Raw genomic sequence first — 23,394 nt, forward strand, 5'->3', positions numbered from 1 at the left:
AATTAAAAATTTGATCGCAACACAATAATCTCATTTTTTTAAAATAATTTAAAGTAATTTATCTAAAAGTATCGATTATATATTTTTTGTTAATTAATTTAAATTATTCGCGATAGTGGTGTATTTATTGTGTTCAACTCCGTGAAATAATCTTTCATCCTTCAATGTAATATCCTTTTTTGCTTCCTCATAAAGAAAGCTTTTTTTACTCAATATTTAATAACTTATTCATCTCATACCTTCTACGATGACCACGCAACTAGTTTCATCCTTGCCGTGCTTGTTGGAAGCTACACAACGATATTTGCCGCTATCCTCCGGTTTGCAGTCAACGATCTCCATCGTGACGACGCCGTCGGCGTTGCTCATGGGATAATTATACTTGGACAATTCCTCTCTGTCCTTATACCATTTCACGGTGGGCATTGGATTACCGCTCAGACAGCAGAGCAGCTTGCAAGTCTGTCTGATCTGGATGACACGTGGTCGTAGCAGGAAGGTGAAGCTCGGTGCCGACTCAATCGTCTCCAGCCACACGTTGTAACCAAGCGGTTCTCGTCTGCGTACAGGATGCAACTCGGGCCTATACTTCGGAATTTCTCTCGGCAGTGCTAAAAGAATGAAATGGAAGGATCATATACATAGGAATATTTATTTCTTAGATTTATAAAGCAGTTAAGAAATGAAAATGTTGATCGATATTTAGCATCGACTAGACATCCTAAGTATAATTAGATAATTCACCAAAGTATAAATTAGATATAGAATAAATTACAGCTATCTAAAAGTATCTAAAGATGTTACAAATATTAAGCTACGTTAAAAATTATAATTTTCTCAGAATAACGCTATGTAATCGCAAACGTGTATAAAACTCTAAAACGCTTACGTTGTACATTAAGGAAAACGACCTCCTCACGGTAGCCATAATGATTCTCCGCGCGTATAATATATTCTCCTCTGTCTTCCAACTTGACTCTGTTAATAATAAAGGTGTAATCGTCGCCGTGGTACCGCTTCATGAATTTAACGGATTGCCGTAGCTCCTGATTGTTATGCGACCAAGACAGGGTCGGTGCTGCAATCGCGATCACGCGACAAGTGAACTTCACGCTCTGTCCTTCGTAGGCGAACGCGCTCTGCGGTTTGATGACAAATCTGGGCGCTGCTTGTCGGCGATCTGCAAAAGTATAATTAATTCAAGCGTTGCACATTAGCGAAATTTTAATTATTTTCTGCATTTATCAAGTACTCATTTCAGGCATTTGGTATTAGTGTTATCAATATTTAGTTAAAACACACATACATATATATCTATTTCAAAGATGTTTAAAAATTAAACAATAATTGAAACTTCTTTGTTGTTTAAATGTGCTCAATTAAATAATATCTTTATCGTATTAGAATTGGCAATCTATTCGTAGATATTTAAGTTCGAGATAGACGGTGCCTACTCTTCTCCCATAAAATTAATTATGTATTAATATTTTACTCACCGAAGCAAGAATCGTAAATCCTGTATTTCTCGATTAAAAGTTTCCTGAGCGACGAGTACTCGGCTAGGCGGCCGATGGGAAGGACATACTTGTCCCAGTTCTCGTACTTGGCACGCAATCTGTCTCTGATGCTGAGGTAACGACTGTTGGCGATTGGATTGGTCCACTTGCTATGGTCACCGGTCAACCATGGATGAACGAGGCACTCGTGCGCAGTCATGCGCTTCCTATAAGGCAAAAACACCGCAATGTGAACGAAATAATGACAAAGGACAGCAGAGAGAAAAGAAGACAGATCTGCGAAGGGAACAGTAAAACGTACTCTTTGTTTTTGACGAGTAGTCGCCTGATAAAATCTTTGCCTTCCTCGGAAACATCGCGGAATGCCTCCTCGTCGAAGTCCCAGTCGCATGCCTTTACGTTTTTCAGGGTCTCGATGTCGTTATCACCGGCGAACGGCGAAAGGCCGCTCAATCTGCGCAAATGACGCATGCTATTCGATAGAATTTCTTTTTTTTTTTTTTTTTAATAATGTTCTGTTTTTTACAAATACATGCAAATTATATATTTGATCATTGTAGTTATGCATGATTTGTTTTTGCAGTTATTGCATTTATATCACAACAATACCGAAATAAATCGAATATTTCTCAAGAAATGTGAAATATATAAACACTAAATATTTATACACAAAATATTTAGAGTTTACTTCAAACAACTTAGGTCATTATTTTTATAAATGAAAACATGCAGGATTGATGATTCCTGCATTTTTTATAATATAGATATCTTTTTTTTTCAATATCCGGCCCTTACATACTACAAACTATATAGCCATAGTATTAAAATACAATCGCTTGCATACAATCGTTTAAAATTTGTGTAGATTAAAATTGAAATGTTATGCAATTCAATTGTCTCTGAAATATTTTATTGCAACGCAATATATTTTCAGAAAAGAGTTTAATACGCTGCATTTGTTAATAATTACGGAGTGGCAAAAAATCTCCTTACAGAACATAAGCCAGTACACCGCAGGCCCACATATCGGTATAAAAGCCTACTGGCTCGCGTTCGACAATCTCGGGGGCGGCAAACTCGGCGGTGCCTGTACTAATCTTCACTACTTCGTTCGGATCGAGTTTGGTAGCCAGACCGAAATCGATCAGTTTCACATTTGTACTGTTACGAGTTTGGCACATGATGTTCTCAGGTTTGATGTCTAGAAATAATTGCAAATTACACGATTAAAATAATACGTTCAATTCTGTACTCGAGTTAGCTGTGCTCATAATACACTCTTATACATAAACGCGCGGCATCCAAAATTAAAAATATAATTTAAGTATAAAATTTGAAAGCGGGTATATAAATTTAAAATAGATGAAACTTTTCGCAGCTGCAAATCTAAATTTACAACCAACAATTAGATTAATGGGGTTTTGTTTATTTAATATAATAATAATAAATTCTTAAATGCAAATTTTTGAAGAAGCATTTCAATTTTCGAAATTTTATAAGAACATTGCTTTGAAGAATATCTTGATAAATTGCGCTGTATTTTATCGGTATTGAACGTTGATAAAGTAATAAATAATTTATTTTTAACTAAGAATGTATTGTTAACTTTTTAAAAGAATCTTTTTCAACTGTATAATAGGCTTAAATTTCTATATTAAAGTTTAGATTGACAAATAATTAAAATCTGTACTTCCATGATATGTGTCGCAAGAAGGTCGTTAAAATATGAGTCTTACCGAGGTGAATGATATTCTTCTCGTGCATATGCTTCACGCCCTCGCAGATCTGCCTCATGTAATTGATGACTTCCGCTTCGGACATGGTGTAACCTTCAGCCGTGATCCTCTCGAACAGTTCGCCGCCGGACAGGCTAACGAGACAAATGATCGAGATCAAGGATAACGCAAACCCGTCACAATCCACCGTCAAATTTAACAGCAAACGATTCTTCTGCCCAAAATGGATACTTACAACTCAAAGATCAGCACCATCTCGTCGTCGTCTTCAAAGGCGTCGTGCAGGTTGATCAGTTTGGGATGATGCAGGTGATTCATGATGTCGATCTCCTTCCTGATCAGCTCCTTCTCCATCACGTGCGACACCGGGATAAACTTGGCGGCGAAGATGTTACCGGTGGTCCTCTCGCGGCAGCGATGCACCACACCAAACGCGCCCGTGCCGATCTCCTCCAGGATGTCGTACTTGTCGTAAACCGACGTGTGCTTAATCTCGACCGGCTGCGGGACATACTTGCTGTACACGTCGAACACGAACTGGTCGTAGTCGCGCGGTTTCTCGTCCTCGCGGCCGCGTATCTTCTTGCCACTCGCGTCCACCTCGTACTCCTTCTTCTTGAACTCGCGCTTGATCACGCCCTTCGTGGTGATCAGCGGCGTCACCTCGCTCGGATCGGAACGGCCGTAGATGTTCTCCGCGCACACCCGGAAGTCGTACTGCTGCCCAGGACTGAGACCGGTCACCGCGAGCGTGCAGAAACGGGTGTTGCCGGCGCGGATCCAGGTGCTCATCGGATGCTCGCGTTTCTCCACCACGTAGTTGGTGATGTTGCTGCCACCGTCCCAAACCGGTGGCTTCCAGCTGACGGCCAGCGAGTCGTGGCCGACGTTATCAACCTGCGGGAACCTGGGCGGGTCCGGGCGATCGCTGATCTGGATCTTGATGATGGCCGTGTCCTGGCCGAGATCGTTCTCCGCGGAGATGCGATACGGGCCGGAGTCCAGGCGGCTGCCGTCGCGTATCGTCAACACGGCGTGTCGCTCCTTCACCTCGACGGCGTAATGCCCGCCGGACTCGATCACCTCGCCCTCGCGCACCCACGTGATCTTCGGCTTCGGGTAGCCGGTGAACGGGATCTTGATGACGACGTTCACGCCCTTGTCAAAGAAGGCGGTGTCGCGGAAACGCGGCGGCACGTTCAGCTTCGGCGGTGTCTTGATGAAGAGCTCGCCCTTGGTGGATTTCACCCCGCATTTATTCGCCGCACGGCAGAAGTACTCGTCGGCGTCCTCGCCGAACACGTCGTGAATGATGAGATTGAGGGTGTCGCCCTCGGAGTAGATGTTGTAGCGGCTACCGCTCACGATCTCGCGGGCGCCCTTGAACCACGTGATGTTTGGCTTCGGCGTGCCGATGATCTTGCATTGGAAGTGAGCGTTGTGATTTTGAACGCAATTCACCTGATCGAAAAAATGAGAAGTTAATTATTCTTGCATTCTTGCATTATTTTATATGTATATATATATTTATTTAATCCTTGCCTATAGCGGCTTTGGATGGACTTCCGTACATTGTTTTACATTTTTCTTTTTCACACATTTACATTGCATTATATTTTATTATTTTATTATTTGTTATACCTTATTTAATTATAAAGACTTTTTAGATGAACAATTCTTAATAAAGAAAGTTTGACACTTAAAATATAAAACTAAAAGTCAAATAACAAACTAAATTCAAAATTCAGAATTTAAAAAATTAAACTTAAAAAACTAAAACTTCAAATTCAAACTTTAAATAATCTTATTTTACATTAAATATGTAATATTATATTATTCTTTAAATATTTGCTATATTATATATGCATTATTTTAAATCTCAGTTATAATAATTACTTATAATCAAAACAAAATTAAAAAAATACAAACCTTCTGAAGAGGTTGGATAATCTCCGGAGGTTTCGCCGCTTGTGGATCGACGATTTTCACGGAGGTCGAGGCCTTTGATTCAGGGCTAAGTCCTGCAACGTTTTGCGCAAACACCCGGAACTCGTATTGCCTTCCTTCGATCAAGTTGCTGATATTGATTTGCGTCGGCAGGCAGATGCTGACGTTCACGCGCTGCCATGCTTGACTGCCGACCTCTCTCTTATCGATCCAGTATCCCTGGATCTTAGAACCACCATCCGTTTCTGGTTTCTCCCATGAGAGATTGACGAAGTCGCCACCCACCTCGATGACCTTGGGCGTACCAGGCGGTCCCGGTGGATCGAACGGCGCTTTGGCCTTGATCGGGTTGGTCCCCTCCAACGGCGGGCCCATACCGTTGTCGTTGGCTGCCATCACCCGGAAGAGATATTCTTGACCCTCGGTGAGACCCTGCACGACGAAGGTGGTGTCTTTGCAGAAGGATGACACGATAATCCAGTGCGTGTGGCTGACGTCGCGACGCTCCACCACGTAGTGAGTGACCCGAAGACCGCCGTCGTACTTGGGCGGGTGCCAGGACAGGGTGCACGTATGCTTGTCGATATCAGAAACGTCAAGCGGTCCGGTCGGCGGTCCAGGCAGCCCGGTGATGTACACGTTGAAGGATGCGCTGACGCTGCCGCTGTCGTTCGAAATAGATAGATCGTACGTGCCGGCATCATCTTTCTGGATATCCTTGATGAAGATAATGAGGTATTCGTCGAACACGGTGTATTTGATGTGCGTGGTTTCCACGATCTGGCGACCATCCTTCTTCAGAGTCACGTCCATCGGCTGATCGCCGCTGTAATAGATCTTGATCTTCGTGTTGTCGCCCTCCGGCAGATAGAGATCGCCCGGCATGCGCTCGATGCGCGGCGGCGTGCCGATCTTCAATCTGCACGTGGTCGCGGCGACGCCGAGCGGATTCGAGATCTGACAGCTGTAGTCGCCGTCGTCCGCGTCCCACACCTCGGATATCACCAGTCTATAGATACCGTTTATTGCCTCGGCGCGGAAGCGACCACCTAAGGTGATCTCGCGGCCGTTCTTCAGCCACCTGAACAAGTTAAAATTGCAATATCAGCTCAAAGTTAATAATATAATTAATATATTATTTATTGATAAAAATATAATATAATAGTCATTAAAAGATTTTTATTTTCTAATAAATATATACGATAGAACCGTAATAAAATAGTCTAGAAAAGAAATAAATCTTAGCTAATCAATTTAATTGTTGTAACACTCAGTCCTGATTTCATTTTTGGAATAAGTTTTATCTAATAATAAGTAATGAAATTAGCAAATATTAAATGTTATTTCTGCTAACCTGGCGGTCGGCAACGGTTTACCCGTGGCCTCGCATTCGAGGACGAGGGTCTTGCCAAGCGGTATGATCTGACTGATAGGTAAGTTTCTGATGAACTCTGGTTTCTCGCCACCCTCGACCTCGCATATTTTCACCGGGGTGGTGCACGAGCTTGGCTCGGATCTGCCAGCGGCGTTCACCGCGAAGATCCTGAACTCATAGTCACCCCGCTCGATCAGGTGCATGACCGTGTACTCGGTATCGACGACATTGTACTCGTTGCACTTGGACCACATCGCGCTGCCCACCTCGCGCTTCTCGATCACGTAGCCAGTAATTCTACTACCGCCGTCGGACACGGGCGGCTCCCATCGTAGATCAACATAGTTTTTGCCGACCTTGGTGACCTGCGGCGTGCCAGGTGGTGACGGCACGTTGAACTTGCTCTTGAGCCTAAACGGCGTGGATGGCGGACTCGGCTTGCTAAAGCCGGCGGCGTTCTTCGCGCGGATCCTAAACTCGTACTCGTGGCCGCTCATCAGGCCATAACACACGTACGTGGTGTCTTTGAAAAGGTAGTCGTTTGCCACGCGCCATTGCACGTCCTCAGCTGGGTCGCGGAATTCGATCTTGTAGCCCTGTAATTAATAATTTATATTAATGTAGTGTAGATAGAAAATACACTCTCTTAAATTCGTAGTGTCAAATTATACTCAATTTAAGTCATTTTTAACTATTCCTATAGGTCGCAATTACCTCTCAATACGTCGTTAATTTAAATACAACAACGTTAATTTAACTAAAGTAATGGAATTAAAATACTGTTTTATATTAAAATAATAAATGTTGACACACACGCACACTCGGTTATAGTTAAAAATAACAAAATGTAACTTAATTTAAAATATTAGTTTAAATTTTGCGATCCTTTAATATTTACCAGTGTATAATATATTATTATATATTATTATTATTGTATACATTATTATTATTTTTATATTAAGATTGTCAAAACAATATCAACTTTGAAAGACCGTTTAAGATAAATTTCGAAGTTCAAAAAATTCATGCGATGTCAATTGTCTATGTATAATACAAGTTCCATATGTTAATAATATTCATATCTCGTAGAAATGCATTTTCTTTTTTTACACACCTGGATACGAGAGCCACCATCGGACAATGGTCTCGTCCAGACTACCGTGGCGTTCGAGGTATCCCAGTCAATGACTCGTGGCTGTCCGGGCGGATCTGGCACCGTGAACGGGAATTTGGCTGTTATCGGCTCGTCAGCTTGTAGCGGGTCGGATATGCCGTATTGATTCTCCGCTCTCACGCGGAAGTTGTACGTTCGATTCGGCTCCAGACCGATCACATCGTAATGCGTGCTCCTCGCGAAGCTGCTGAGCTTCACCCAGTACTGAAGAAAAAGTGATAAAGATATAGACATCCATACTATGTTGCGTTTTATGTCGTAAAGAAGAAATAATATTATATTTTTTATGATCATTATTTAGAATTTTTTAAGCTAAAAAAAACTTACGCCGGCCGGATCCAGTTTCTCGACGATGTAATTCGTGATTGGCGAACCACCATCGTCGAAAGGCGGCTTCCACGTCAGCGTGCAGGTTTCCGGAGTGATATCGGAGATGTCCAGAGGCGCCAGAGGTGGCGACGGTTTGTCTAGAAAGAAAATAATCTTATAGTATAACCCGAAAGTAATCAAAGAATTTAGTTTAAAAAATTTTTCGATGCTACTATTTTACTACTTTTAATATGATTGTCTGAAACTTAAATTCAAGGTGTAATCTAAAAAAAGATATTGCGGGTTAGAAATTAATACGTATTAATATAAAGAAATTTACCGACAACGAGGACCTTGCACGAAGCGGAGTCCGTGCCGACGGTGTTCGTCAGATATATCGTGTACGTGCCGGTGTCCGATCTCTTTGCCTTCTTATTGATAAACTGTGAGGCCACATCGGTCGTCTCGAATTTGATTCTCTCTCCAGTGAGGACCTCCTCGCCGTTGATAGACCAATTCGGTCTTGGTTTAGGATTGGCCGTATACGGCACCGTGATGGTGAACGGTTCTCCGGCAATCACGGTCATATCGCGGATGCTGAGGTCACTTGTGATCTTCGGTGGGACTGTAACAACGATTGACATATATTGAACTATATATCCAAATCTCATCAACTTATGAAAAGTTGCAATTAATGATAAAAAAAACTTGATTAAAGAAAAAATCTAAAAATATTTTTTTTAAGTAAATTAACACACTTACAATATGCTAGTTAATTAAAAATATTAAATTAAAAATTGTAATCTATACGTAATAATATTAAGCAGACTCTTGTAAATTAGTATTTTTAAACTATTAAATTAATTAAAATTCTTTATGTACAATAAAAATTTTTAATTATATAATAATTTTAGCATTTTTACTACACAAAATATAGTCTTTTTTTACATGTAAAACAAAATACTTTTATGTAAGATATATGTGTATTTACATGGAGCAGCGCTGGCACGAATAACGTCGGAGTTGGAGCTCCATGGTCCACGACCGGCGGCATTTTCCGCTGCTACGCGGAACTCGTAATCATGATTTTCAATCAGTCCGGTAACCCTATGAGACCGATGAAAGGAATTGTTAAAACATCTCGTTAAAACCAAAGGCGCATGTAATAGTTTGAGAGCATGTAATAGTATAGCTAGATCGCTCACTTATAAGTGGTGTCGTGCACCAGAGACGGAGTGGCCTTGACCCATTTGTCTTCGTTCAGAAGACGTTTCTCAATGACGTATCCGAGGATCGGCGAGCCGCCGTCGTGACGAGGCTTGGTCCAGGTAATGGTAATGCTGTCCTCGGTGGTCTCCACACCGCGAGGTGTGCCGGGCGCGCCCGGCGGATCGAACGGATGTCGCGCCTTGATCGGATCAATCGTTGTCGCTGGATCCGACGTGCCGTACTGGTTCTCCGCCATTACTCGGAATTCGTAGACTTGACCGACCGTCAAATTCCTGACTCGCACAAACGGTGTCGTAACGTAGCTGCTTACCTGCAAAAAGTTTCTCTCTCTTTTTAGAATCTCTGATATTATTTTCAAATCAATTTTTATGCTAGTTTTTCAAATTAATCTTTTCTTTCGTTTTTTTCCCATTAATTATGATCTCGATATAATATTTCTTACTTTGGACCACGTGGCGGCCTTCGGTTCCTTCTTCTCGATCACGTAGTTGGTGACATCAGCACCGCCGTTGTCCTTGGGTGGGTTCCAGAAGAGGGTGAGGGCGTCACCGCCAAATTCATCCGCGCGCAGGTTTTCGGGTGGGCTAGGACGATCGAGGACCTTGACATTAACGGTCGCCGTGTCAAAGCCGGAAGAGTTGCGCAGCTGGAGTCTGTACTGCCCTCCGTCCGAACGTTTCGCATTCTTCACTACCAGGCTGCAGCAAATGAATAATCAGTAATACGTGTAATATTATTACGTACCATCATTAATGAGAAATTTTAAATTTAGATATTTTATACAGTAAAAAATCTCTTCTCAACACAATTATGTAACATAATTATCAAATAGTCTCCATCAAAATATTTTAATTATATTCTCTAAATGTAATAATAATTAGAGTCTAGTATTAAACTTAAAAAAATCAGTTTGATGGGTAAATTGATACAATCTGTATATCTGATTTTGATCCTTTTCTCAAAAGTTTATAATAATTCCAAAAGCACATACCTGGCGAAGTCATCGGCCAGCTGTTGATGCACACGTGAATCAGTTTCATCCTTAACGACGTCGTTGGCGAACCACGTGGCGGTTGGTTTGGGGAAGCCAATATAAGGCACGTGAATAGAGAAGTCCTCGCCGGCGCGAACGGTGATGTCGCGAACTCCACCGAGGTCCATGACTGGTTTGTTAGGTTGCTCCTCGATGACGATCGGATTGCTCGGTCGGCTTGGGTCGCTACTGCCGACGTCGTTCACAGCAAACACCCTGAAGAGATACTCCTCACCCTCCTTCAACTTCGGCACAGTGTATACGTTGCTCGGTACAGGCGCGCCGTTTACGTCTGACCAGTCATCATCACCCTTGGCCTTCTTCTGGATAATGTATCCTCGAATCTTCGAGCCACCATCGCTTCGCGGTGGTCGCCAGCTCAGGGTCACCGAATCCTTAGTGATCCTGTCCGCCTTGGGCGGCTCGGGCGCGTCAGGACGCACTGCAATAATAACGGCAATATAATTAAATATTACAAAAGATTACATAACAATTAAAATTAATAATCATTTAATAATTATAAATAAAATTCAGAATTGGAACTAATATTCCAGATTGCAAAGAATTATTTGTTATAATAATATAATAATATGATTGATTGAATAATACTTACGACGTTGATGTCCGGCTGTAATCGGTTCAGTGGGCTTGCTGGGTTTACCAGGTCCAGCCTCGTTGACAGCGATAACTCTAAACTCATATCGCGAACCTTCGTGAAGGTCCTGCACGGTGAACGTCGTGTTCGGCGTCGGGTAGTTGTTCACCTTCAGCCATTCGCCGCCACGCTCGCGTCTCTCCACGTAATAACCTGAAGAAGATAATGGATATAGTGTGTAGTCATATGTAAAATATAAATTTCAACACAGCTTTTATTTAAAAAATAAAAAAATTAAAATATCCATTATATTTAAATATGTAATAATTTTGAAAGTAATTTTTTAAATCATAGATTTAAAAAATTGATATAAAATACTTAATATAATATAATATAACATTAAATAATAAAACCTTAATCTTTGTTTATATATAAGAGATATATATATAAAAGATAATAATTATAAAATAATTTATTGTAATAAGTTACCAGTGATAGGCTTCCCTCCGGTATTTATAGGCGGGTTCCATGCGAGACTGCAGCTATTCGGAGTGTAACCAAGGATCTCAGGCTGGCTTGGCGCATCCGGCGGATCATACGGACTCTTGGCAATCACAGGTTTACCTTCCAAAGGTTCTGATACACCGTACATGTTTTCGGCGCGGACCCTGAAGACATACTTCTTGCCCTCGGTCAAGCCCTTCGCCGTGAAGCTCGTCCTGGGAACGTATCCAGGCACTTGTCGCCAATTGTCAGAACCGTAATCCGAAACCTCGACGATGTAATTCGTGATGTCGGATCCGCCGTTGTCCGCCGGTGGATTCCAGGACAGGCCGACGGACTCCTGCGTCGTGCCGGTGTATTGCACAGGGCCCTGAGGTGGTCCAGGCTTGTCCACAACTATCACTTCGATCTCGGCCGAATCCTTTCCATGCTCGTTCGACGCGGTCACGGTGTACATGCCGCCGTCATCTCGGACGGACTTCTCGATCAGTAGCTGCGTTCGATCGCTCTTAGTCTCAGTCTGAAGATATAATAAAAATGAGAATATACACGCGCACACAGTAACAAAAAAGAATAAAAATTGTGACAGACTAAAATATACAAAGACTGAGATAAGAATTAAAAGAAATTCTACGAGAAAAACAATATATAAAATTTATGCTCTATTAAACACAAAAAAATATAAATAATATTCTTTTAAAAGTGAAATAAAATTCTTATTAACAAATTCTTTACAACAATAATTAAAATTATATAATACGTCCCATTTTATTGTATTGAAGATAATATGGTAATTTAATTTTGTAACATCTATTTTTTGCTCATTTATTGGCTCTAATCACATTACAGTACAATAAAAATTATTTAATAATTTAATTTTATCTGTAAATTCCAGTCTAATTAATTAACTTAATAGAAAACGCGTTATCTTTATTGCAATCTCAAAAACAAATATGAAGATAAACTTACAGATAGGCGAAGAGTTTCCATGAGTGACTTTCCATCCTTGGTCCATTCGATCTTCGGCGTGGGCGCACCGGACAACGGTATGTTGACGTTGATCGGTTCTCCAGCGCGGACCTTGATCTTGCGCCCGATCAGAGCGTCCAGATGAAGCTTCGGTTTCTCCTTCATGGGTTTAGCTGTGAATACGGACGAGGTCTCGCTCGGTTTTCCAGCGCCTGCGGCGTTTATGGCCGCCACGCGATATTCGTACTGATGACCCTCGGTCACATGGTCGTCGTAATACTCAGGATATCTGACCGGCTCCTTGTTTTGCTTTATCCAACGACCTGTAGCGCGATCGCGACGCTCCACGTCGTAACCGATGATCTTGGAACCGCCGTTGCTAATGGGCGGAGTCCATTTGATCTTGATGTGATCTTTGTCGGCGTCCACGCATTCCGGCTTGCCGGGTTGTCCAGGAACCACTGAGCAATTAATATCGAATATAATAATGCGTGAACAAAGAAAGAGAGCAATAAAAAAAACATTTGGTCAAACATTTCCGCTCGTGTTTATAAATTTATAATATACAATTACATATATTCGAAATTTTATTATATTAATATATTAACCTTTTAAATGGTAATTATATTTAAAAAAACTAGGAACAGGATAGATAAAGTTAATATTTTATTAATAATACTCACCGAATTGATTCTTGGCAACAACAGATCGATCAGTAATCAATGGCTCGGAGCGACCCTGAAGATTTTCCGCGGACACACGGAATTCATACGTGGTTCCCTCAAGCAACCTTGGCACAGTCGCATGATTAAACTTGGGATTAACGTGTGTAACAGCTGGTACCCAACCGCCACCATGCGTGAGATCGCGTTTTTCGATAACGTATCCACTGTAAATAAAAAATTGCAAATAGTCGTGTCATTTTACTGCTTTCCTTAGGCCAGAAACTTTTGGATCTTACAACGTATAATTTTTAATACGACAAATCTGCTACATGAAATTATAATTTAATAGTTATAATTCTAATAAGAAAAATCACAAAGAGAATTTATAAATTAAAGTAAAAATATATGGAAGATATACACAGCTAAAACTGGATTAAAGAAAAGTATATGTATCGCAAAAATTATTCGCGACGCGAAATTTATTTCATGAATGACGTTTTCCAAATATTAAAAATTTATTTACGTAAGTTCGCTGCCTCCATTATCCTTGGGTGGCTTCCACGAGAGCGTGACGGACTGGCTGGTGATTTCCTCGTACTGTAAAGGACCTTCCGGCGGTCCGGGTTTATCTAGAACGGTCATTTGGAAGCTGCCTTCATCTATGCCGCTGCTGTTCTTCAGCAATAAATGGTACAATCCCGAATCGGATCTCTTAGCGTTGACGATGTGCACGATCGTGTGATAGCCGATCGATGTGATCGTCGTCCTGTCGTTGGAAGTCAATTCGTTGCTTCCTACACTCCATGTTGCCTCCGGCGTCGGTTCGCCGACGAAGTCAATATCCACGTGGAAGATAAGTCCAGCCTTGATACGAACGTCCTGTAAGGGCGTCTTGATCTTCGGGGCCACTAAAAAAGTTGAAGGAAATTGAATACAACGATGTTCAACGCAAATAAATATAGTGTTGCGTCCCTAAAGTTTCGCTAATTTATATCTCCCCGTATAAGATCAACTGGACCAAGAAAAATCAATAATCTTGGTCCCTTATACTTTCTCCCTTTCTCCTTTAAACGCAACAATATATATATTAGAAGTTTTGAATATAAAAGATATATAAAACTATATAAAATATTAATTAATAAAATCTATAAATTTGGAAAATGTAATTTACTGCTTCTTATTATAATTTTTAATCAAATCGTCGCTTTTTAAACGAATACTATAGAAATTCACAACTTACGGTAACGAGGTTTGGCAGTGACGAGATCGCTGGGTTCCGACGGTTCGGATTGACCGGCGGCGTTGACAGCGATCACACGGAATTCGTATTCTTGACCTTCTGTCAGGTCCGGAACGGTCGTGCTGTTTTGACCAGCGGGCACGTGCACAGCATTCACCCAGTAAGGACTGCCTTTCTCCTTCTTTTGAACGATATAGCCGGTGATCGGTGATCCACCATCGTTCTTCGGTGCTGGCCATTGCAGATCCACGTGGTCCTTGTCCCAATCCGTGATCTGCGGCTTGCCAGGCGCGTCCGGTTCATCTGAAAATCGCAGACGTATTTATTAACAATAATATCATTGTTTCTTTTTTATCAAATATATCTTTAGTTTTAGGGTTTTACAATGTGCACAAATTTTAGAACTTTTAAATGTAATTTTTATGTAGATTTGAAGTATCTTTTTTTATCAAGTCACTCACCAAACTCGTTCTTCGCGATGATGCTTCTCGTGGTCTCGAGCGGATCGGACTCTCCGATGTTGTTGACAGCCTTTACGCGGAATAGATATTCCTTGCGATGAATCAGACGGCTGACCTCATGGCTCAACACCATGCTCATTCCAGCGTCGGACCAAGTTCCACGGGACATGTCCATCTTCTCGATGACGTAGTGCAGAATGGGGCTGCCGCCATCGTCGAGAGGATGTCCCCAGGTCAAGTGGCAACCCTCTTTGGTGACATTGTTGACGTCCAAAGGCTTCTCCGGCGGTGCCGGTCTATCCAGGACAGTGACTCTCGCGCTGGCGCTGGAAATTTAACGTCATCGTTTGTTTAACTAATAATCATCAAGAATATAATAAAATTACACTGATAACTTGCCAAAGTTATATTTATTTATTTAAGAATTTCCTTAATTTTCAATATTAAAATCTTATTATTCATTTAAATCATCTTCGTTTATTATTATTATTTTAAATCATTAAAAGTAAGTTTTAGATGTAACAAGATGTTATTTGATGTAAATTGATTTACTCAAGATTTCTATGCTATCCGAATTAAATATGTCGTTAAAGAATAAATATCGAAACTACTTTCTACATAATTATAATTATTTGATTTGTCACGTACCTAAAGTTACCGTGCTCGTTCTCCAAAGTCAGAGTGTAACGTCCAGTATCACCACGGACAGAGAACGGAATCTCGAAGGAAGTTTCAGTGTTGGTGGTGAACATCTCGTGTCGAGCATCGGCCACAATCTGGACGCTATCGCGAGTCCACGTTGCCTTCGGTTTAGGTGACGCCACAATGGGAATATTGTAGCTGATCTTTTGACCGGCGCGAACCACCAAGTCGTTCAGCAAGTGCGTGTCGAACGAAGGAGCAACTGCAATTAATAAGACGAAATCATAAGTGCAATATCGATAACGGAGGAAAAACATCAGTTGTCTTAAAAAGCAAATTACCAAAAAAATTTACTTCTTAAGAGAAAGACTTTAATGCAAAAAAATATATATCCACATACGTGAAAGAATGCTATGTGTATTTTATAAAAATACATTTTTGTAACAAAACTCCTCCTAAAATAATTTAATTATTTCGTGCTGTTAATTTCGACAAAGGTTTGGACTTACTGAAACGAGGTTTGGCAACGACCGGCGCGGACGCGTCGGACGGATCGCCAGGTCCGCCCTTGTTGACGGCGATGACTCTGAACTCGTATTCCTGACCCTCGGTCAGATCGGGTACTCTGGCGCTGGTCTTGTTCCCGGGCACCTCGGCGGCCTTCTCCCATTGTCCAAAACGAGGTCGTTTCTCGATGATGTAACCGGTTATGGGCGATCCACCGTCCTTCTTGGGCGGTGCCCATTCGAGATCCACGTGATCCTTGTCCCAGTCGGTGGCGACCGGGGCGCCAGGCTTGTCCGGCTTGGCGAATGGATCCTTCGCGGTGATGGTGTCCATTCCCGTCAGCGGCTGGGACTCGCCCTGCTTATTGACCGCTCGCACGCGGAACTGATAGTCATGTCCCTCGATCAGATGGCCCACCTGCGCCGAGGTAGTGTTAGCCTCGGCCACGGGCACCCAACGCATATTCTCCGTGTCCATTTTCTCGACCTGGTAGTATTGAATCTCGGAACCGCCGTCGTCCTTGGGTGGCCGCCACTTCAGAGCGCAACCGTTTTTAGTGACGTTATCGATCTTCAATGGACCCTCCGGCGGCGCAGGTACGTCCAGCACGTTTACCGTCAACGTGGCGGAGTCCTTGCCGTTCACGTTCTTGGCCACGAGCGTGTAGACGCCGGAATCGGAACGTTTCGCCTCCATCACGCGCACCTTAGTGTTGTAATCCTCGTTGATGATCTTGATGCGATCGCTTGCCATCACTACGGTGTCCTTGAGCGACCACTCTTTGCTTGGTGGCGGCTCGCCGGTCACCGGCACGTCGAAGTCGAAGAAACCGCCGGCGCGCACTTTCACATCCAGCATGTACTTTCTGTCGATCTTTGGTGGGACTGAACACAAAATATAGAACGTAATTAATTATACGTTACTAAGTAAATGCAAGATCTATTAAACAGAAACATTTTTAATCAATTTTTTTAGTTTCTTAAGCTTCTGAGTTATAAAAAATTATGAAATAATTCAATTTTCTTAAATATACCCTAAATTTAACCCTAGAATCCATGAGAGGGGTCGATTTCGACCCCAGGCAAACTTTAAAAAAAGAGGTTTTTGCTGATTTTCTGCATTTTTCGGTCTTTAAATGGCTTTTTTCACTAACTAAACTTGAGTAAAATTAAATTTACCGTATACCATTCTCTTCGTTATTAAAAAACGAAGAAATTCATGTAGGTTTAAAGGCCCTTTATTTCTGTAGGACCGGTTTTACGATCAAATAAAGCGTGGGGTCGATATTGCCCCCAGTCATGGATTAGAAGGTCAAAAAAATGATACATGGATTCTAGGGTTAATAAATTCTTCGCGAATACTTACGGTTTTTGGGTCGCGCCAAATGGGACTTGGACGCCTCCGACGCTTCGCCGGGACCAGCCTTGTTAACGGCCCTCACGCGGAACTCGTATGGAGTTCCCTCGACCAGGTCGTTGACTCTGCCGCGGTTCGTATCGCCATCGACTTCCGCACACTTCTCCCAGGTCGGACTGTACTTATCGCGTTTCTCTATGATGTAACCGGTAATTGGTGATCCACCGTCTTCCTCAGGACGTTTCCATTGAAGTTCGACGAAGTCCCTGTCATAATCGACCACCTCGGGCGTACCTGGTTTTCCTGGTTCATCTACAAAATATAAAATAATGTAAGAAACGTGAAAATTGGCATTTTTTGACAATTTTATAATTTTAGAATATAATAAATTACAAGTGATTATGATAATTATATTGGAAATATGACGTTCAAATCTTTACTCAAAAATATATTAAATTATTACTTCATTAAAAATGCTTGTCTTACCAAAGGGATTTTTCGCCTCGATGCTCTGCATGGCGGTGAGCGGCTCGGACTTGCCCTGCTTGTTGACCGCCCTCACCCTGAACTTGTACTTGTGCCCTGGCGTCAGGCCCTCCACCTGTAGACTCGTTTCCGGTCCGTCAGTCTCCCCGGCTGGTACCCAACGGCCCGTGGCCTCGTCCATCTTCTCTACGACGTATTTATCAACCGGCTGCCCACCGTCGTCCTCGGGCGGCTTCCACGTGAGCTTGCAACCTTCGGCGTGCACGTCGGTCGCGCGGAGCGGACCTTGGGGCGGACTCGGCTTGTCCAGCACTGTCACCTTGACGACCGCCTCATCTCGGCCATTAATATTCTCAGCAATGACGGTGTACTTGCCGGATTCCGCGCGCGTAGCCATCCGCACGTTTAGACTGGTGTTGTAGTCCACGTGCTTGACCTTGACGCGATCACTCGGCCGGACCTCCTTGCCGTTCAGCATCCATTTGGTGGTCGGCGGCGGCTCGCCCGTTACCTTGCAGTCAAAGTTGAAGTTCTGACCGGCCTTGATCTTCACCTCGATCAGATTGGTGCGATCAATCCTGGGCGCTAGATTGCGCGGTTTGGCGATGATGGTCGGCGTGGCGTCCGACGGTTCACCAGGGCCAGCCTTGTTCACCGCACGCACACGGAACTCGTACGGTTGGCCTTCGATAAGATCCGGCACCGTAGCGGATGTGTCGTCCGCGGGCACCTCCAGCGCCTTCTCCCATTCGCCGTACTTGTCTTTCTTCTCGATTACGTAACCGGTGATCGGTGAACCACCGTCATTCTCCGGCGGAGTCCATTTCAGGTCGACGTGGTCCTTGTCCCAATCGGTGGCTCGGAGATCACCCGGTTTGCCTGGTTCGTCTGCAAATAGACGCGAAAATAGATTTGATGTTAATTCTCTCAAATTAAAAATAACAACGTCTATCTTTAAATTATATATTATTTATACTTGCGACGATTTTGTATAATTTTAATTTATGTTTGATTAACGTACCGAATGGATTCTTGGCTACTATCGTTTGCTCCGCTTCCAAGGGCTTCGACTCGCCCTCGGCATTGACCGCGGCCACGCGGAAGAGGTATTCCTTGCCAGGTGTCAGGCCTGTCACCTCGAGAGCTACAAATAATTCATTCGACATATTAAATAAATACTATAAAACAAATTGTGTATTTTAAGATCGGATATACAGCAGGAAATTAATGAGAAAAAAAATTGAGACGTTTCATATAATACAAAAAATTATAAAAGCAGAACCTATTACGTGTATCATTTAAATGAAGGATTTAATGACGCTGTTGTCTTAGCTTGATTTTTTATTCTGCTAATAAATTTCAAATCTACTTACTTGGTTCGGTGGACCGTCCGCAAGGCACCCAGCACCCGGTCTCCGGATCCATCTTGTCCACTTGGTAGTACTCGATGGGCGTGCCGCCGTCGTCCTTAGGTCTCTTCCACTTCAACTTGCATCCTTCCTTGTGCACATCCGACACCTGAAGCGGTCCTTCGGGCGGCGTCGGCTTATCCGTCACCGTCACCTGCACCGTCACTGAGTCCTTGCCCGACGAATTGCTAGCCGTGACGGTGTAATCGCCACTGTCGTCCCGCGACACTGGACGTATGCTGAACTTGGTATTGTAGTCGGTGTTGTCGATCTGCACCTTACGATCGGAATGAAGCGGTATCGCGCCGTAACGCCAGTCGATGTGCGGCGGCGGCTCACCGATCACGTTGGCGTCGAACTTCAGCATCGAGCCAGCGGACAGGGTAACGTCCCTCAGATTGCGCCTATCAATCTTCGGGGCCACTGCAAATGATTGGGATGATTAAATGCCAATAATAGACTTAGATATAAGCATGCGATTCATTGAGATTATTTTTAGTACGTGCGTACGTTTTGTGGCAACGATACAAGGATTATTGTCCTGTTATAGATCGATCATTTGCGTAATTAAGATCTTAGATGGAAATATCAACTATTAAGATATTACAGTACTTATTATTATTCTTACTCAATATAAAAATTATCGAAAAAGAATTTACAGTCAAATATAAATTATTATGACAAGAAGAAGATATAATTTTTTTCAATCTGCAAGCTATAATTTAAATAAAGATGATACTGTCATATATTTAAAAAATATTGCTAATGTACGCACATTTACTTAATTTCTATAATCTTTTTAAATCTTCCAAAAAGAGGATATATTATTTCAATATTAAAGTCTAACAATGAATCAGAAAAATTAAAATGTGACAAATACTTACAGAAACGTGGTTTAGCGGTAAACGTCTTGCTAGCTTCGCCGGGCTCCGACTGGCCAGCCTTGTTTACGGCAATCACGCGGAATTGATAATCGTTGCCTTCTATTAGACCGTGAACCAGAGCTTTGGTGGTCGGTGTCTGGGTTTCCAAAGCTTTCTCCCACATAGTGCTGTACTTGTCTTTCTTCTCGATGATGTAACCTGTGATAGGCGATCCACCGTCGCTAACAGGTTCCTTCCAGGCGAGTTCAACCTGATTGGCCGTCCAATCAACCGGCTCTGGTGCTCCAGGCGCAGTTGGCACAGCTACAAAAATTTATTAATATAATAAAATTGGCAATTAAAATTATTTAAAAAAAATAGGAAGCGAAACTGGGAAAAATACTGTCTTTATATAATAAAAATGTTACAAAAAGTAGAAGCAAGGATTAAAAGCATGAAAGATACAACAAAATAATTTATTTTAAATTAATAAATTGTTATGAATTAAATATATCATCACATATTTCTGTGACAATATATAAAAAAGTTAATAATATAAACTTATTAATTATATACATAAAAGATGTTATTGATAGGCATTAAATATTACTTTTAAAGGATTGAAAAAATATTCCACTCACTGAACGGATCTTTGGCTATGATGGAACTGAAGGTCTCCAATGGTTCAGACTCTCCTTCCTTGTTGAGTGCCTTGACTCGGAACTTGTACTCGTGTCCAGGTGTAAGCCCTTCGACCTTCATCTCTGGTCCAGTAGTTTTACCGACCGGTAGCCAGACACCGGTCTCCGGATCGAACTTCTCCACGAGGTAACCCTCGATCGGTTCTCCACCGTCGTCCTTGGGTTTCTTCCATTTGAGCGTGCATCCTTCTTTGTGCACGTCGGATACCTCCAATGGTCCTTCCGGCTTGCCAGGCTTGGCTGATAAACAAACGGGTTTTAATTTGTTATACGTTCAAAAAATTACGTTTATAAACAAAAACTCAATTTTTATTACAATCTATTATATATTAAATACTTCCATATTAAATATTTAATATTTGAAAAAGAAAAAGAAAGCAAATTGAAACAGTTTGCTTATTATAAACAGACTAATAATTGTAAAATTATTTTCTTTAATTGTATGTGTAACATATAAATTGTGTAGAAAACTTGTGAAAAATATTAATTTATAAAAATTACTCACAGACAACGGTGACTTCGACTTCGGCGGTGTCGGATCCGTGCTGATTGACAGCTGTAATCTTATAAGTGCCGCTGTCCTTGCGTTCAGGCTTGTCGTTGAAGAATTTGCTGTTGTAAGGCACATTCTGTATTCTGCGATGCGTAGTCTGCTGGATGCTCTTGTTGTTGATCACCCACGTAACGTCTGGCGGTGGTTCGCCGATAATCTTGATGTCGAAGTGGAACGCTTCGTTTTCGCGTACAGTTATATCACGCAGGTTTCGTCTGTCGATCTTCGGCGGGACTGGACAATCAAAAGAGATAATTATAATAAATAAATCTCCTCATATCTTCATATCTATTAGCATTTTCTAAAACAATTTTTGTCTCTTAAAAATTTTTACATTAAGAAATTTTTTCAAATCTGACTCGAGATTTGTTGCATTAACAGAAAGTACTTTTAAAGTACTTTAAAAAATATTTAGCGGTAGAGATAAAAAATTAAATTCAGATATCTTCATAAGTGAAGAACTCACGTCGTCGACTCTTGGCGGTAATCGGTTTGCTGGCGTCGGACGGTTCACCGGGACCAGCGGCATTAATCGCCTTGACCCTGAATTCGTATTCGACACCTTCGTCTAGATTGTCGACGCGACCCTTGCAATCCGGCCCAGTCTCGCACGCCTTGATCCACTTGGGCGCGCCCTTTTCCCGCTTCTCGATCACGTACCCGGTGATTGGAGATCCGCCGTCCTTTAACGGCGGGGTCCATCGCAGGTCCACGTGATCCTTGTCCCAGTCAGTCGCCTCCGGACGTCCTGGTGCTCCAGGTTCATCTATGATACATTTAAAATACAGATATTACTTATCTGAACTGAGAAACACAAATAAGACGTTTCGAAGATCAATTTAGAAGGAAATAATAATCAATAATTGTAAAAAATCTAATTAAAAAGTTTTTTAATTGTCTTTAAGGGTCTCACACCCTTAAAGAATGGAGCTAGAACAATGGAATTAAAATTTTACTTATATCATTATAGACAATAAGGGAGGATAAAAGGAAAGGAAGAGATGAAATTAGGAAGGAGGAGAAGGTCAGTGAAACGACGATAAGAGGTAGGAAAATCCTATTTTGGAATGTGGCAGGAATAATTAACAAGGATAGCGATTTTTGGGATTATATTACAGATTTTGATTTCATAAGTTTGAGTGAAACATGGACTGATTCTGTTAGTTGGGAGACAATCAAAGTAAGATTACCGGATACGCATATTTGGATGTGTAGTAATGCTATTAGGGTCAATAAGAAAGGAAGGGCAAAGGGAGGTTTTATTTTAGGTAAAAGGAAGGGATGGGGGAAGGAAGGATCAGAGTTGATCAAGAAGGAAGAGGAAAGTTTAGTTTTGTCAGAAATACTTGAGGAAGGTGAAATAACAAATATCATATCAGTATATAATAGGGAGGGTTGGAACAAGATGGAGGAGACGTTAGATCGGTGGGTAGAAAAAGTAGATAGAGAATTTGTGATTATAGGAGGAGATTTTAACATCAAAACAGGAGAATTAGGTGGCGGGGAGGAAGAGGAGGGAGGGTGGGAGAGGAAAAGTAAGGATTCATTAATAGGTAATGGAGGCAGGAACTTAGTAGAATGGGTTCAAAATAAGGGATGGTACTTGCTGAATGGTACAACAAAAGGTGATTGGGAAAGTGAATATACATTTATAGGTGCTAGGGGTAGCTCCGTAATAGATTATATGATTGTTTGCGAAGAAATGCATGATAGAATTAGGGAATTTAGAATAGATGCGAGGGTGGACTCAGATCACATGCCTTTAGTCGCGATGTTAGATGTAAGTGATAGGGCGTTAGGTAAGAATCAAAAGGTACAGAGAGAAGAAGAGGAAGGTAGGAATGAAGAGGTAAGATGGAAAATATGTTGGGATAGGGAGGCTATTGAAAGCTATAAAGAGAAAACTGAGGAGGCTATCTGGGAGGATGATTATCAGGAATTGTCAATTGAAGAGAAGTGGAACAAACTTAAGAAGATAATTCAAGAGTCTATGATAAGGAAGGAAATAATAATTAGAAAGAGGAAGATTGGCTATAAGGACTGGTGGGACAGAAACTGCACTAGGAAGAAAAGAGAAGTGAAGAGGATGTACATGAAATGGAGAAAAGGAAAGGTAGGAAGA

At 41.9% G+C, this 23,394-nt stretch overlaps 1 protein-coding gene across 31 annotated transcripts in view; it reads right to left on the minus strand.

Moving 5' to 3' along the window:
* Positions 1-23,394, minus strand: part of LOC112460084 (twitchin) — an 85,817-nt gene that overhangs the window by 4,029 nt on the left and 58,394 nt on the right. For all 31 annotated transcript variants that reach the window (XM_025024580.1, XM_025024579.1, XM_025024586.1 and 28 more), the window contains 33 exons: positions 21,739-22,038; positions 21,225-21,506; positions 20,660-20,959; positions 20,040-20,342; positions 19,120-19,578; positions 18,768-18,890; positions 17,747-18,634; positions 17,270-17,572; positions 15,907-16,788; positions 15,404-15,659; positions 14,756-15,081; positions 14,295-14,597; positions 13,578-13,962; positions 13,073-13,278; positions 12,390-12,850; positions 11,406-11,940; positions 10,935-11,129; positions 10,280-10,763; positions 9,731-9,986; positions 9,264-9,598; positions 9,050-9,165; positions 8,399-8,683; positions 8,077-8,216; positions 7,690-7,953; positions 6,555-7,171; positions 5,183-6,281; positions 3,489-4,714; positions 3,254-3,387; positions 2,511-2,718; positions 1,819-1,971; positions 1,497-1,723; positions 890-1,180; positions 240-611 (listed from right to left, as the gene is read on the minus strand). In XM_025024580.1, the coding sequence (XP_024880348.1) occupies positions 240-611; positions 890-1,180; positions 1,497-1,723; positions 1,819-1,971; positions 2,511-2,718; positions 3,254-3,387; positions 3,489-4,714; positions 5,183-6,281; positions 6,555-7,171; positions 7,690-7,953; positions 8,077-8,216; positions 8,399-8,683; positions 9,050-9,165; positions 9,264-9,598; positions 9,731-9,986; positions 10,280-10,763; positions 10,935-11,129; positions 11,406-11,940; positions 12,390-12,850; positions 13,073-13,278; positions 13,578-13,962; positions 14,295-14,597; positions 14,756-15,081; positions 15,404-15,659; positions 15,907-16,788; positions 17,270-17,572; positions 17,747-18,634; positions 18,768-18,890; positions 19,120-19,578; positions 20,040-20,342; positions 20,660-20,959; positions 21,225-21,506; positions 21,739-22,038 (12,714 nt within the window). The remainder of the gene's footprint in view (positions 1-239; positions 612-889; positions 1,181-1,496; positions 1,724-1,818; positions 1,972-2,510; positions 2,719-3,253; positions 3,388-3,488; positions 4,715-5,182; positions 6,282-6,554; positions 7,172-7,689; positions 7,954-8,076; positions 8,217-8,398; positions 8,684-9,049; positions 9,166-9,263; positions 9,599-9,730; positions 9,987-10,279; positions 10,764-10,934; positions 11,130-11,405; positions 11,941-12,389; positions 12,851-13,072; positions 13,279-13,577; positions 13,963-14,294; positions 14,598-14,755; positions 15,082-15,403; positions 15,660-15,906; positions 16,789-17,269; positions 17,573-17,746; positions 18,635-18,767; positions 18,891-19,119; positions 19,579-20,039; positions 20,343-20,659; positions 20,960-21,224; positions 21,507-21,738; positions 22,039-23,394) is intronic.

Source organism: Temnothorax curvispinosus, unplaced genomic scaffold, assembly GCF_003070985.1.
Source record: "Temnothorax curvispinosus isolate PA1 unplaced genomic scaffold, ASM307098v1 QBEX01010309.1, whole genome shotgun sequence".
NCBI lineage: Eukaryota > Metazoa > Arthropoda > Insecta > Hymenoptera > Formicidae > Temnothorax > Temnothorax curvispinosus.